The sequence below is a fragment of the Poecilia reticulata genome, chromosome 15 (genome assembly GCF_904066995.2).
Source record: "Poecilia reticulata chromosome 15, P_reticulata-male-v2, whole genome shotgun sequence".
Lineage (NCBI taxonomy): Eukaryota > Metazoa > Chordata > Actinopteri > Cyprinodontiformes > Poeciliidae > Poecilia > Poecilia reticulata.
In genome coordinates, this window is record NC_088844.1 from 15,508,193 (window position 1) to 15,522,220 (window position 14,028).

Sequence of the window (14,028 nt, forward strand, 5' to 3'; positions counted from 1 at the left end):
TTGCGCAAAGGGATATGTATTGTGCTTCCCATGTTGTTAATTCATAAACTAAAAAAAAAAGAAAGTCTAGACTCTCTCTGACTTGGCTGTAGCTTAATATTCAGCACAAGCTGCAGAGCATTTAAGTGAATTACTTGATTCTTTTGGCCATATACAGAATTTTTTCTGTGCAAAGTGAGTTAATTCAAAGCTTTCAGTGTAGGGAGCCCTCATGTGGTTATTTCTGATATTACAACCACCAAAAAAAAACACAAAGCCTGTGATGTCCTTGTCTATTCAAGAACTGAAAGTTGTAGATCAGAAACAAATGCAGTAGTGTCATTGTAAAATGCAGAAAAGGTAACAAATAGTTTTGAAAAGCATATTTTTAAACATTTTTATTGTCTTCTGAGGTAATTTAATAAAATGATTTGAAAAGTTATTAATGGAGACTTTAACTCGGCAAACAAATTTTGGACTGTCTGCCATTTTGAATCATTCCAGATTTATTTTATCTTAAATAAAAACTAATTGTTTTAACTTCTAGGTCAAACAGTGGCTTAAGCAGAGAAACACTGATACACATTCAATTTCAGTACACTGGTCAGTACTTTTCCTTTTATGTACTGCAATTTTCTTTTAGTTTGCAATTAATGATTGTTTTTTTATAAGTCACAGTAATTAAAACTGAAACTTTTCTGATAATTCTAGTTTTTAGTTTAAAGAGCTTTCAATCAGATGCCAGAAAAAGTACAGGAACGACTTGAAAAATGTTCCAGTTGTGCAACTCCACTGTGGCTACAGATATGAAATCATGTAACGGCAATATCCTGGTTTCAAGTTGTGGAATCAGTCATAATAAAAACTTCTTTACTACTTTCTTTTCCCAGCCGTCTTTCCAGCACTTTGTGACCTTTTGCACCCTGAGCCCACATTCCTCTCAGTTACGAAGCTTGGCAGCATGGATATTTCACAAACATCCAAAGTGGGAAATTGTAATGTTCGGGAATAGTTTGAAAGTCAGAAAAAATGTTATAAATTTAGTTTCTTAAAGTGATATACACAAGTTTTTACAACAATGCTATTCCTGAATTTCAAGAAATCTAATATAGTGGCACCACTGAACAACTAGTTTTGAACATGAAACAGGTTTAACTTTTTTTGTTGTTGTTATTTTACATTTAAAAATAAAAAAACATAATGTGCACTGAATTTCACATAACTGTGATGAGGCAACATAAATGAAGAGTCACAGGGTGTCTTTTTTTCCCCAAAACTTTATTTGATGACAATATACAAGACCATCTTGAGCACGAAGACACCCGCTGGTCGTCTGGGCTCACTGCAGGGAGAAAGCAGCAGCATTAGCGTCACAGCAAATTGAACTGCTAAGAATGAGAGCATGGTTTCTACTTTCACTATTTTGAGGTTACAGTAACAAACAGCTAAAACAAATAAAGTATATTATTAAACAATACCATTCTTCACAGGTTTTAGACCTTAAATTTCAGAGTAAATGTTTCACACACAAGCAATCTTTAGATTCAAATGCCCCAGCCCCACAAACACACGCCACAAAACTTTCTACCAACATGCGGCCCTTAATCTTAGGTTCTGTTAACGTCACAGTCTAATAAAAGCACTTGTGTTGAATTTTAAGTGAAAACAGGGGAAAGCCCAGTAGCTGATCCCATCACATCCGAAAAAGTCTAAAACACAGAAGAGGAAGAATCACTGAAGGAAAGCTACTGGGAAAAGTAGTGACATGCAAGGCACAGCTCATGGCTACCAGTTCAGGATGTGCAACACAATGGCACACCATGCTTTTCTGCTTTGATACCTGCAAAACTGAAAACTTCATTTCTGCAAAAGAAATCCACGGGAAGCAAAGTGAAGAACAAAAATGTGGAACAAAAATAAAATTGACATGTTAAAAAGTTCAAACATGGAGCAGAAATGTTTCTGAATGGACCTGCATCACATCCAAGAACTACGCCAATGTACACAATATGTTAGAATATGTTTCTTACTGCTACTTAAGCAATCAGCTGGAACAGCACACTACAATGGACAATACTCTAAAGCCAAGCAAGCTTTGTAAATCCAGAGTTTAAGAGTTAAAACACTTGGATCACAGACTGGTGCTACGGGGGTGAGGGGTAGGACTGTACACTACGAAAACTACACCAGGGGCTGCAACTGGTTAGTGCATCTGTAAAAACAAATCAGCTAGTGAGAATCTCCTTTTACCATCATCACTTTTCCAAAAAAAATAAACATCTACCGCATTATTTTTACTGATTAGTACTAGGACAAGGGGGCAGCAGCTCAGTAATAATCTAAGGCTTAGATCATTAAACATTGGATGCAGAAAATACATCCAAATAGGAAAAGTGTTATGGCTTCTCTGTTAGGCCAGGGTACATAGGCAGGAGTTAGCTGCCGTCCAGGATGACCAACAAGATGCAGTTAATCCTCTTATGGACTACATTTACCTTCTACAGTTTCCGAAGACAATGTGACAAAGTTGGAAAGATGAGGAACAAATGAAAATGGGGGAAAAGCAGGAGAAAAACAAGAATAATGACGTTGGAAAAAGAATAGGGTGTACAAGGAAATGTCGTAGAAGATTACAAGTTGTGTTTTTAAAAATGCTCTTCTGGCAAACTTTCACCGGCATAATCATTTTGATTTTATAAAAGTGCTTCACTGTCACTGTACCTTTTTGCCAGCAGCTCCAACACTGGCCTTCTTGATGCCTCGTACTTTCTTCATTCTGTTCTTGCGTTCCTTGCGCTGTTTCCTTGAGGTCTTCTTTTTCTCATACAGACCATGCTATGGGGAAAGAAACAAAACATTACTACTACTGCAGCTCTTTATTATCAGCATGCAGACAGGCAGCTGTCAAAGCGCAGCCAAGCCAATCATGAGAGGTCAATAAAAATCTACTTTAACACGGCAGGTCCTTGGACAAATTGCACCCACAGATTTACCTTTTTATTAATCACCAACTACCGATCTCTCAATTAATGTAAAATGTTAACAAACCTTAAGAGAGTAAAAGTGAGGTGTTGGCTTTCTTAGGAGAATATTTTTGGACAATTATTGTGCGGAATTATTACGCAACTAAATGAAAAATAAAATGTTGCCTCTCCCTTTATTGTTTTGATCTGTTTAAGTGAGAATGATACAAAAAACATGTTACTTGTACTTCTATGTACTCCAGGTAGGTTGCAGTATATCCATCTGACTTTTGGACATTTCAAAGTCGTTTAATCTCTTTCTTTTTTTTCACCCATTTTGGCAAAACAAAGAAGATGCTTAATAACCTTGATATTCGTGGTCGATCTCTTTAGGCCACACCCTCCCTCATTACCCATCACCTGCTCTGCTTAAGTCCATTTAACATTCTAGTTTAATCAACTTGGAGTTGATGCCTAAAAATGATGACAAAGCCAAAGTATTCACTTGCCTAATAATTTTTTACACTGTACTATATAAATTATGGAGAAAACTGTTAAAAATCTCAAATCTCAAAGTCAAAATTTTGTTGTATATGAAAAGTTTTTATCACATTTGATTCCCATTTATTGTGCATCTGTTCCCTGTTTGGACCAGTCGACAGATAAAATGTAAAATTATGATCAAAATAAATGAGTAACTAGTGTGATTTGGGGGTCATATATAATTACTTTAAATCACTGCTTATCAATGTAAGCCAATGAATGAAACGTCTCCCTAGTGACAAAGATTTAATATACGATTGAAAACGAAACGATCAAAAACCTGAAAATGTATGAAATAGGCAAAGGTGAACATGAGAAGCAGCTGTGATATTTCCATAAAAAGGAACATTCAGCACAAACTAAACACTAAAGAATATACAGCTTGGTGACTTTAAAAGTGAAAGAAACTGAATATGTTGTGACCAATATTAACAATAGAAGGACATTGTTTTAACTTTTTTTCTTTATAGACCAACAAATCTTGTTTCAATATTAGAAAACTCTGATCATGAATTTTTAAAATGTCAAAATCATCAAAACAGCAGGACAGAAAAAAATCTGGCTGGTGGCTGTGGATTCATAAAAACTGACGCTAGACAAAGAACGCAGATGTCATTAGCTTTACGGTGACTAAAATATAAAGCATAATCATTTCAGAATCTTGTAAAAAAATATATATATCCATACTGATAAGTACATGATTGTGTGTTGAAGGTTTGGCCATCAACGGGCCCCTCTCTGCTCAGACTGAGCTGCTTTTTGCTTTAAATCACATCTCACTGATTCCACAATGGTCTTACAGATTACAGATCAAACCGGAGTTAAATTTGTGACCACATCCCCAAGATGGATCAGAAGTATAAGAACCAGAATGGCTTTCAGGGATTCAAACCGCTTCAGTGCAGTACTGACTGCAGGATACAATCCTAGGAGAGGCACATAGGACTGTGAAGCAGCAGCGCATCACCAAAACTCTAAAATCCAAGTTGAAGGTCTGCAAAATGTGCTCACAGCAAAGAATACTCCATATAGCCTGATTAGTTACTAAAGTAAAACCATAAGAATGAATGTATCAGAAATTATACACTTAAAGCCAACTTCAAAATTAGTTTCTAAATCAAGATATTTTGGCGTACAAGTGACAATATATTTGTTGTAGACTGTGACATGCTAAGGGTGTGTTTAAAAAAAACAAAAAAAAACTACTCCTTCAAGGATATACAGCATAAAGGAGACACACCAGAAAGTCATTTTATTGCTACCTACAAACAACTTTCTATGAAACTGCATGCATGCACAGAATTACGTTATTATTCTGCTGAATAATAAACAGGGGGGCATCAATAACCTATATATTAAAAGTAGTTTTATTTTTCAGTTTCCTCAATTGTACAGAAAAAAAAAAAAAGTTCCACACTCACCCTGGCAAGTCTGTGTTTGGGTTCATTCTTCTTGGCATAGTCTAAAGAGTCGTAGACCATAGCAAAGCCTGTTGTCTTGCCACCGCCGAACTGAGTCCTGAAGCCAAAGACAAATACAACATCGGGGGTGGTCTTGTACATCTTGGCAAGCTTCTCCCTGATTTCAGTCTTTGGGACCGTGGCCTTGCCAGGATGGAGGACATCAACAACCTATAAAGACGTTAAAGCACTTTGTAAACATCTTTTGTTTGGCAGACGAACTACAAAGATGGTGGCTGGACATGTGAAAACTTACCATCTGCTTCCTCTGAAGCAGTCTGTTCGTCATAAACTTGCGGGTCCTGACTGTTACTGTGTCGTTCTGTAAATGAGGAAAAAGATTAACTACACAAGCTGCAGGTGTTAGCTGAAAGGTTTACTGATGAGGGACAGCTCACGTATTTTGATGCAAGTTTCTGAGGAAAGTGTTCTTAATAAATCAAGTACCTGTAGTGGTACTATGTTATATGCATGTGAAAACCTACCTCACCTGTCAGGTAAACACACTGCAATTTCAAACAAGCCAACTGAAACTGTTCATATCTATGGGATATATTGCTAACCATGCAACTCCTCCAGGAATTGGTTGAAACGTCATAAAGAGACATTTATATCTGATCATCTCCGTTTCTAAGCTAGGATTAAAAGGTGAAGATCTGAAGACGTTTTCACCTAAATTTGCTTAATTTCTGTGTTTCTAGTACCCAATTGTGGCAGCTGTGTGAATTTTACTGTCTACTCACATGGGCCGCGTTATTAGCATATTTAGGGAGTGCATGCTAATGTTAGCGACATTAGGCTAACATATGTGTTTTACCAGTTAAAAACGGCATAAATCACGAAAACGTTAGTTGACTATTTCTAATCATGAATGCCAACAAAGAAAAGTAAATTATTGAAACTCATTTAAAGCAGGGAAGACGGTCGTGTGTATCTGTCGGACAGGTATCAGGCTAAATTGTGAAATGTACTGTATAAGTTAGTAAAAATTTCTTATTGTTGATTAATATTGCCAGGATCAAAAAAAGGAAAAACAGCGTATCAGTTAATATGTGGTACGAGTGTGTTGGTGTACGGATGGCCTCGATATTGAACGGATTTTAGTTGTATTTTTTCCCCGACACTCACCATTTTGACGCCGGCCTCGCTCAGGGACGTAAAAGAGGAAGAAGGACCAGCGGCAGCCCGGATTATTGCCTGCACAAAATGACAAGGGCGTGTAGTGGTAGTGCCTGATGTAAAACACGCATTATAAAGATATGTACTGTACATACCTAGCCTAAATATTCGTTAAGCATTTTCGTACTACGTTGAATTTGTCCGTGATTCCTCCATGACCTTACTTAGTGGGCAAACAAGTTAAATGGGAAGATAAATTGTATATTTTTATAATACCCAGTATTCTAAAATTTCAAGTAAGGTTAAAACAAAGATCTGAACTTAAATCATTGTTTCATTTTAAACGTTTTTTTAAAGACTTTAAGGAACACTTTTAATAAAGCAATCAACTAATAAACAAAAAACAGCAAGCAGTGATCATTTAGATTTAAAAGAAGTTTATTAGATTATCTTGGGTAAAATAGATTATTCTCATTGTTTGAATCCACTTCAGCTTGATTAAAACATTGAGTATAAACCTTTAGTTTCATTTAATAAACCTTCCTATGTCAGTTATTAAAGCCAGCAAATATATTTAACTAAGGTGCAAATCAAAAATTCAATTCACAATATAATGAATAATAAATGAATGTCAAAATCAGAGGGAAGAAATGAGACAGGAGGGTGGTCATACCAAAGTCAAAGGAATGTAGTAACTAAGGAAATCCGCTCTGAAATGTGCGGATGGCCTGTCAGATGACAGCTAAAATTTGTTCTGTATCATAGAACTGTCCATTACAGTTACACAAACAGAGCCAAACTGAAGAAATTACATTGTAAGATTAGCAGCAGATAGCATAACTCTGGGTAGTCTTCAGTTTCAGAATTGATAGGTGCACAACAGCATTTATCAGCTTACCCCTATTAAGCTCTACATTTTTCAACCTGATGGTAATAAACTGTATTCATGATAGATCATCATGGTCAGTGTTGCACAATCTGCCACCTTTGCAATTAAGTTGAATAAAATAAAAAAAAGAGACAAGGATACAAAATCTGTTACAGAATTTTATTGATCTTGCAGCAACAGTGTCCACTGGCATTGGAGTTTCATTTGAAATAAAAGTTATTTTAAATCCAAACAGAAGGTTACAGTAAGTTTATGTCCAATCTCTTTCGAAGCATATTGTTTAACTCTCTCATCAAATCAAATGGATTGGAAATAAATCTGCCACCTGGATTACGATACCTTAATATAAAGACTTGTTGGCCATAAGGTGCGATGCAAACGTAATTTTAAGCAACCCGTGGATGAAATTTTCACCAGACTTTGCCAAATGTAATTACAAAGCTAAATGAAATGTAAAATAATATTTAACAAACATCAGTCAGTGGCTCCTGTCAAACGGAGAAAGAAAACTGAATGAAAAGCATGATTACTTGTTTGCCAAGTAGCAGAGAAAACTTTGGAGTAAAACAAATCAACTAAACATTGGATTAAAATGAGTGAGTGGCACTTTTACCATGTTGTCACGTAAAACGTCAGCCTCACATGCGCGATCACGCTTCCAAATCTTACACCAATCCGAGTAAGAAAATCATCAAGAAAATAAAATACCTTTTGCTCACTGACCAAGCAAAATATAACCTGTTTTAACGCTACTGTGAAAAAATAAACATCTGTCAGAAAATACAAATAGATGGCAAGGAAACTAGTCACTGCATTCCATGTTAAATAAGGCATGGGCAGGCAAGATGCACGGAAATAAGAACATTAATGTCAGATCAGTTTGTGAAGAGCATCTATCAAGCCCAATGCACACACGGTTATCCGTTTCCTTGACATGAAATCTAAAAGGCTTGGACAGAGCGAACGCCCCGGCAAAAAGCCTTGATACTAAAATTGTATTCAAATATAATAATAAATGTTTAAAAAACATTTAAATTTATTCAAGTTTTAAAATGGATTCTGTTGTATCCCATGCAAAAATGTATACAGGGATATTAACCACTCCGACGTCTGGATATTTAAAAACACCGGTCATGTTCGTCCATACACCGCCTCCTCCTTAGGCTTATTAGCTGTTACAACAAATATGAGGAAAAAGGTGGGGTTTATCTTTGCCGACTTAAGTTACTTGATATTATTGTACTTTGCTGAAATTAATTTCAAGAAATATTTTAAGCTGCTTACGTCTGTGCTTCATTTGATATTCAATTATCCAATGATTTATATCCGTTTAATTTTGCCCTAAATTTATTTTTAAGCATTTATTTCCTGGGGCCTTACAAATGAAATATTGCAGCAAAATGTTGGGAAATTTGGGACCAAATGCTTGGAATGGTGTTATGTCCTTTCCTAATAGAAAAACAAGAATAATACAGCATTTCTTCAGGTACCATTACTGGAATCAAAGTGGTCCAAGTGGTTATGGATCCTGGAGTTATTGAAGTAGTTAAAAAAAACTACAACAAACAAACAGAAAACCAGAGGTCTTTAAAAACAAAGACGGAAGAATATCAAAGCTTTTTAATTCCAAAGTAAAAAAAAAAAAAAAGTACTACTTCTTGCTCAAATTAATTTGGAATAAAGTTTATATTTCCAGTTTGGACTCAGAAAGCTGTAAAATGAACACTAAAACTGACTAATTTTTGGGGTGCAAAATATTCAGGTCCCTTTTAATGAAAATGTTTGAAATTTGTACTGCGATCCATTGTTACTCAGATAACCCACGTTTTCGGACTTGGCCGCTCTGTATGTGCATGTAAGGTATACCGAATCGCCCTGGGGTTTACAAACATTACATCCAGCAGTGAGACAAAGAGCTAACAAAGATGGCTGCCATGAGGGCTCACAACATTGGTTTCTATAAGCCAAGCCACTGGCACACACAGTGCCAGGTCATTTCCTTATGCTGGTGTGGCTCCAGGCGGTTAGATGTCCATTTCAAACTGGGCGTCGTCACCTTAAAGACAATGGAAAACCAGAGCAATTTATTTAAAAAAAAACAAAAAAAAAACAAAAAGAACTACAGGAACACATTTAATAAACTTGCATAAACAAAAAAAAAACAGCAAGCAGTGATCATTTAGAGATTTCCAACTGAAATATTTCTACTTCTTGACATCAGCAAATACTTTAGCTGGTACAAGACTTGGTTTTAAAGACTATTGTTTTGGTTTTTCCACAGCTAAACAGCCAACGTGTGACCCCTGCTGGACGTCACATGAAGCATTTCTGGAACGCGTCGTTCATCAACCTCAGCCTTTTGTTGATGTACATGGATCCTTTGACACTCTGTGACACTCAGAAATAAAATCCCTCTTCATCTTCTGCTTCCTAGCAGAGGCCCTGGTGTTCTGGGTCAAACTGACAGGTATGAGAACTGGTAACTTTTGTGGTCCAAAAGGTCCAATTTGTTCTTTCTGGCAATAACATGTCCTCCCATGAGGTTTTGGGAGACTAACTCTAAAATATATTTACAGAATCTACAGAAGCCTCTCGCTCCTGTTAATATAGAAGTAGGATGTTTTAACTCTCAATAAATAAAAAAAAATACATGGCACGAGCAAACTTTTTCCAGAGAGAACAAAGATAGAAGCCGAGACATCTGGAACAATGTTCTTTGGACAGATCAGTTGAAATTTTATCTGTCTGGCCACCATAACAGAAGACATGTTTGGCAGGAACAAAATGCAACTTTTAAGGAAACAAAAGCTCTTAACAACTAACTTTAATAGATTGTATAGTTATAACTTATAAATCTCTTCATAAATTATCCAAGAAGTATGTTTGGTTTTATAAAGTCACCCATTTTAAATATCTTTGTGACAATTACATATACAATTTAAAGGTTCGCCCATAGCTTTGACAGAACAATGCCTCACCGTTCTTGCATGACAAAAGCAGCTATGCTGCTCAGCTGGTTTCTATATTGACATAATCTGTTACATGAGATTTGGCCTGAATGGTTGTAACTGTATTTTGGATCCTTCTTAATAATCTCCACCTCATACTGGGTGTTACCAATTGTTTTTTTTAAGTATTTTCGATTCTTGCCAGTTCATTTTCCTACAGTCATGTGTCCAAAGGTGTGAACGTCACTTAAAAAGCTGCAGGTTTCTGACCTTGGTCAGTCCACGTAAACACTGCTCTGGCTCTCCTTTTCTACCTAGATCCCATCACTTTCATGAATAAATAGCACGCACTGAAAACAAGCACAGTCTTTTTCTGTAACTCTGACCTGTAGCGGGTTTGCCATCACGGTTGTTGATGTGGTTGTTGGCTTCGTTCTTCTGGTTCTCACTCAGGACATGTTGGCTGGTCACTCCAGGGATGACAGGCAGATGTGCAGGAGGAGTCTGAGCGATGGGAGAATTGCGCCTGTCCAGCAGAAACTTGCGGTCGTAAATGATCCGGGTTCCTTCAACGAGACAAAAGGAGATTATTTTACTGATCTTACAAAGTATATTTACATTTTAACTAGTCTGCAATATGCTTGGAGATTATTCGTGTGGTACTTTGAAACAACAACGCATAAAGTAATTTGCTTCCTTGTATAAAATAACATGTGCTACCTGCATAATAGTTGTGAGCATGCAAGTCACAACTTGCCCTCCACTAACCACTTCCTAAATGAGGTGGCAAGAAATGGTGGCCTTTCTACACCATTCTCTTTCACAAGAGAAGATTTTTCAGATGCACCCTTGAAAATGAAGAGGGAAGAGCTGAAATTACAAATATACCAATGTAAATATTTTAATAGTTTCCTCATTTTGATGGCGGTAACCTCTGCATCATGTGGTAAGAAGTGTTCCAATACATTGTGCTTGGTGTAAGTGTTTAATTGTATAAGCATGAACAAGAAACAAGTTATTTTTAAATATTAATAGACACACACTCCAGACATTGTGAAGTACAACCATTTCACTATAGCTGTGTTTAGTTTTAAAAAAAGTAAAAAGGGGTGGAAAAAACATTACATTGTTTAGTTTGATGTAGGCTGTAGAGATAATAGTACACAATAACTCTACTTAGCTTTATGTATGTAGTGCGTATTTTTAAAATTTACATATATAAAGATCTCACCCCCCGCCCCCTCTTTGTAACCCTCAGAAGTAGGTGAAGTCATACCAAAAACCAGTTATGCAGCAATACGGTATGTGGCAATATCTTCACTTAGTTCATAGCCCAAATTTTGCAATCAGCCTTGTAATAAGTCATCCAACTGGCTCTGCTCCATCAATGTGATCCGCCTATATTCCAGTAATTTAACAGATTTTTCGGAATTGTTAGTTTTACTATTTTCTTCACTTTGATCAATGAAATCATCAATAAATATCAACAATTAGAAAATATGATCAATGTGTGTAGCTTAGTGATGCAAATCACACATCTTTAAGTGACTGGTGTCCTAAAGTAGCGCGTTGAATGTTTTTCCAAGAGCAGTATATGTGTTTGTGAGGCTATATGACACCCAGTCACAGTGATAGAGTCACATCAAAAAGAAGCAATAATTATCGTTTTTATCGTCACATTTATCGTTATCACAATAGTACCACAAAAATATCGTGATGAAACGTTCAGTCTATATTGCCAACACAACTAGTTTAGACCTGTGCAAGTCCAGCGTCTGGTAACACAACCATGAGAATCTCTGCGATGTTAAAAAGCCAATCAGGAAGCAGCTAGAGGCCAGAGGGGTGGGTCTAAATCTTTGTTTTTGTTTTGATCAGGATGACAACGCAGGCTAGGCCACGCAGATAGAAAATATGACCTGTTAAGTAAGACGAAAACAGACACATATTTGATTAAACTACAGAGCAAAGCAGGTCTTCTCACCTCCAGGAGTGGTGGAAAATAAAGTGCCTCCAGGGGTGGTACAGTAGTCATGAGGTAGCTGCGTTGTGTCGTTGATCAACACCGTCCTGGTCGGGATGGCCCTGCTCTCGCTAAGCTGACGACTGGTCGACATTTTTCGGCGCCTGCTCGGTGACAAATCCAGCAGCTACAGAAAACTGTGGTGCTTATCTCCCGACGGACGGTGGAAACCCGGGCCGTTCCCCACTTTTTTACAGCTTCCCGAAAGCTTTCTCGGCTCTCCGGTCGTCCTGCCAGCCGTCAGCACCGTCCCCTCCCTCAGCAAGGCAGGAAGCACGACGAGCTGAGGGGGGATATGACGTTGTGAGCGCTACGTCACCATCTGTTTATGAAAATCTGAAACGATTGTCTGGGTATGATTAAAGAAACATTTGTGTTCATGACATTTGTCAACAACAAACAGATCACACTGATGTATCGTACCAAAGAAAACATTAAATAGAAGCTTTTCTTTGTTTCAGTACTTCAGTTCAAAAAGTTAAAAAAAGCATTTTTTTTTTCAGAGTTGTAAATTACAAAAGGGTTTTTTAAATTATATTTTAATGCAATTTATGGCTTACAAAAAGAGATGGGCAGTGACTAAGTACATTTGCTTAGTTGCATTTACTCAACCATCTTTTTGGAGAAAAGACTGCTCTTGCTACGATACCTTTTTACTTTTACTTGAGTAATATCATATTGAAGTATCAATCCTCCTATTTGTATGCAAGTACTCCCTCTGCAAGTAGCTTCACTGAATTAAGAACAAACACGTTTCTCTTAAATTGCACGAGACACAAACAAATCTATAGTTTATCTTAAAGTAAAACTTCTTGTGTGGTCACAAGCCTTTTTTATTTTAATGTTTTTTTCTATCTGCTGAGGCTTACAATTTAACTTACTTACTCTTATTTGAATCCAAGTTTTGCTGCTTATACATATTGATCAATTGTAGCTTAATATTAGTATATTAAAGACAGACTGATAATAGAATTTCTCCAAGAAGGAAAGAATATCCAAAATGTTTGACCTAAGTAATACAACTTGAAGGCAAAGGCACCAAAAATCAGAGTAATACATCTAATTTTGTAATCTGTGCAGTTGAATTTATTGAAGTTTCTAGCTTGGCAGATACTGGAAACCACAAGTTGTACATGTATCACAGTTTAAGAACCCTGGATCTAGTGACTGATATTAATTTTCACTAGATCTAGGGTTCGTCCTACCAGGCATATTCCCAGCTTTCCTGGGAATGTGTTTCCCAGGAAACATATTGAAAATGTTTCCTGGGAATATGTGTCATATATAGCAGAAACTTTTTCTGCTATAGATGACACATATTCCCAGTTGTATTACTGGCCTATGAGCACAAATATGAGTCAGCTTTCTATGAAATCTGAAGGTGTTCATTACACTAACATGACACGTGCAAAATTAAATCTTACAAGGCCCTGCTTCTATTTTTAGAAATATTTTTCTAAAAGTAGAAAAATAAAGAAACATCATAATCAAACATACAAGTTGGGTAGAGAAAAAATATCTGAAAATATTTTAATAAGGCCACAAGGCCTATAAAATGGTAGTTATATAAAAAAGAAACAATATTTATTAGTTTTTCTTTTGTAAAATTTTACTCCATAATATATAATGCTGAATTACATAATTTACTAAAAGTAAATTATGTAATTCATAATTCAATTTAATTAAAATGTCATAGGAACTGAGCCATTTTGACTTTAATAGATGCGTTTATAAATAGAATTGTAACATGTTTGTGCATAGGTTGGGTCTGTGAAGTAGTGTTTCTTGTATATTACAAACCCATATTTGCTGTAAATTCTAAAATATTTGTGAGAAGAATAAACTTATTTGCTATACATAATGGGATGTGACTGTACAGATGGGATGAGATTAAATACATATAAGGTTCTCCAAAATGATCTTCAAACAAATGTGCCTATTTATTTATACTTCTTCTTACTAATATTATCATTTGTATAAATATCATTATAATTTTTTGCTGCGTTGCGTTTATGTTGTCAAAATTACGTCAACATATTCGAAGCAAAACTTTCATAATCGTCGTCATCAAACATTTCCTACAGCTCCTGAAGGCACCATAAAC

At 36.2% G+C, this 14,028-nt stretch overlaps 2 protein-coding genes across 4 annotated transcripts; both read right to left on the minus strand.

The window, feature by feature from the left end:
• Positions 1–1,236: 1,236 nt before the first annotated feature.
• On the minus strand, positions 1,237–6,207 carry rps24 (ribosomal protein S24). Of its 3 annotated transcripts, XM_008429487.3 has the most exons (6): positions 6,074–6,207; positions 5,202–5,267; positions 4,907–5,116; positions 2,701–2,814; positions 1,820–1,842; positions 1,237–1,321 (listed from the first exon to the last, which is right to left on the minus strand). In XM_008429487.3, the coding sequence occupies exons 1-5, from the start codon at positions 6,074–6,076 to the stop codon at positions 1,837–1,839; spliced, it is 399 nt and encodes a 132-aa protein (XP_008427709.1). In that variant the 5' UTR covers positions 6,077–6,207; the 3' UTR covers positions 1,237–1,321; positions 1,820–1,836. The 3 variants fall into 3 exon arrangements, with proteins under 3 accessions (XP_008427709.1, XP_008427710.1, XP_017164269.1); XM_008429488.3 differs by lacking the exon at positions 1,820–1,842; XM_017308780.2 differs by lacking the exons at positions 1,237–1,321; positions 1,820–1,842 and adding an exon at positions 2,400–2,477 and having other exon boundaries at positions 6,074–6,142.
• Positions 6,208–7,098: 891 nt separating this feature from the next.
• Positions 7,099–12,206, minus strand: eif4ebp2 (eukaryotic translation initiation factor 4E binding protein 2). Its single transcript, XM_008429489.3, has 3 exons — positions 11,886–12,206; positions 10,288–10,467; positions 7,099–9,009 (listed from the first exon to the last, which is right to left on the minus strand). Exons 1-3 carry the CDS (start codon positions 12,016–12,018, stop codon positions 8,978–8,980), a joined length of 345 nt encoding a protein of 114 aa, XP_008427711.1. The 5' UTR covers positions 12,019–12,206; the 3' UTR covers positions 7,099–8,977.
• Positions 12,207–14,028: the final 1,822 nt, after the last annotated feature.

What these genes read in the sequence shown, in the direction of transcription:
- rps24 (XM_017308780.2), bottom strand. An exon ending in TGCTTCAGAGGAAGCAGATG is followed by an intron (nt 5,117 to 5,201) that starts GTAAGTTTTCAC and finishes ACGTCTTTATAG; the next exon opens with GTTGTTGATGTCCTCCATCC. An exon ending in CCAAACACAGACTTGCCAGG is followed by an intron (nt 2,815 to 4,906) that starts GTGAGTGTGGAA and finishes CTTTCCCCATAG; the next exon opens with CATGGTCTGTATGAGAAAAA.
- eif4ebp2 (XM_008429489.3), bottom strand. Translation starts at nt 12,018, where the DNA reads ATGTCGACCAGTCGTCAGCTTAGCGAGAGCAGGGCCATCCCGACCAGG. An exon ending in ATTTTCCACCACTCCTGGAG is followed by an intron (nt 10,468 to 11,885) that starts GTGAGAAGACCT and finishes GTCTCGTTGAAG; the next exon opens with GAACCCGGATCATTTACGAC. An exon ending in TGATGGCAAACCCGCTACAG is followed by an intron (nt 9,010 to 10,287) that starts GTCAGAGTTACA and finishes ATTGTCTTTAAG; the next exon opens with GTGACGACGCCCAGTTTGAA.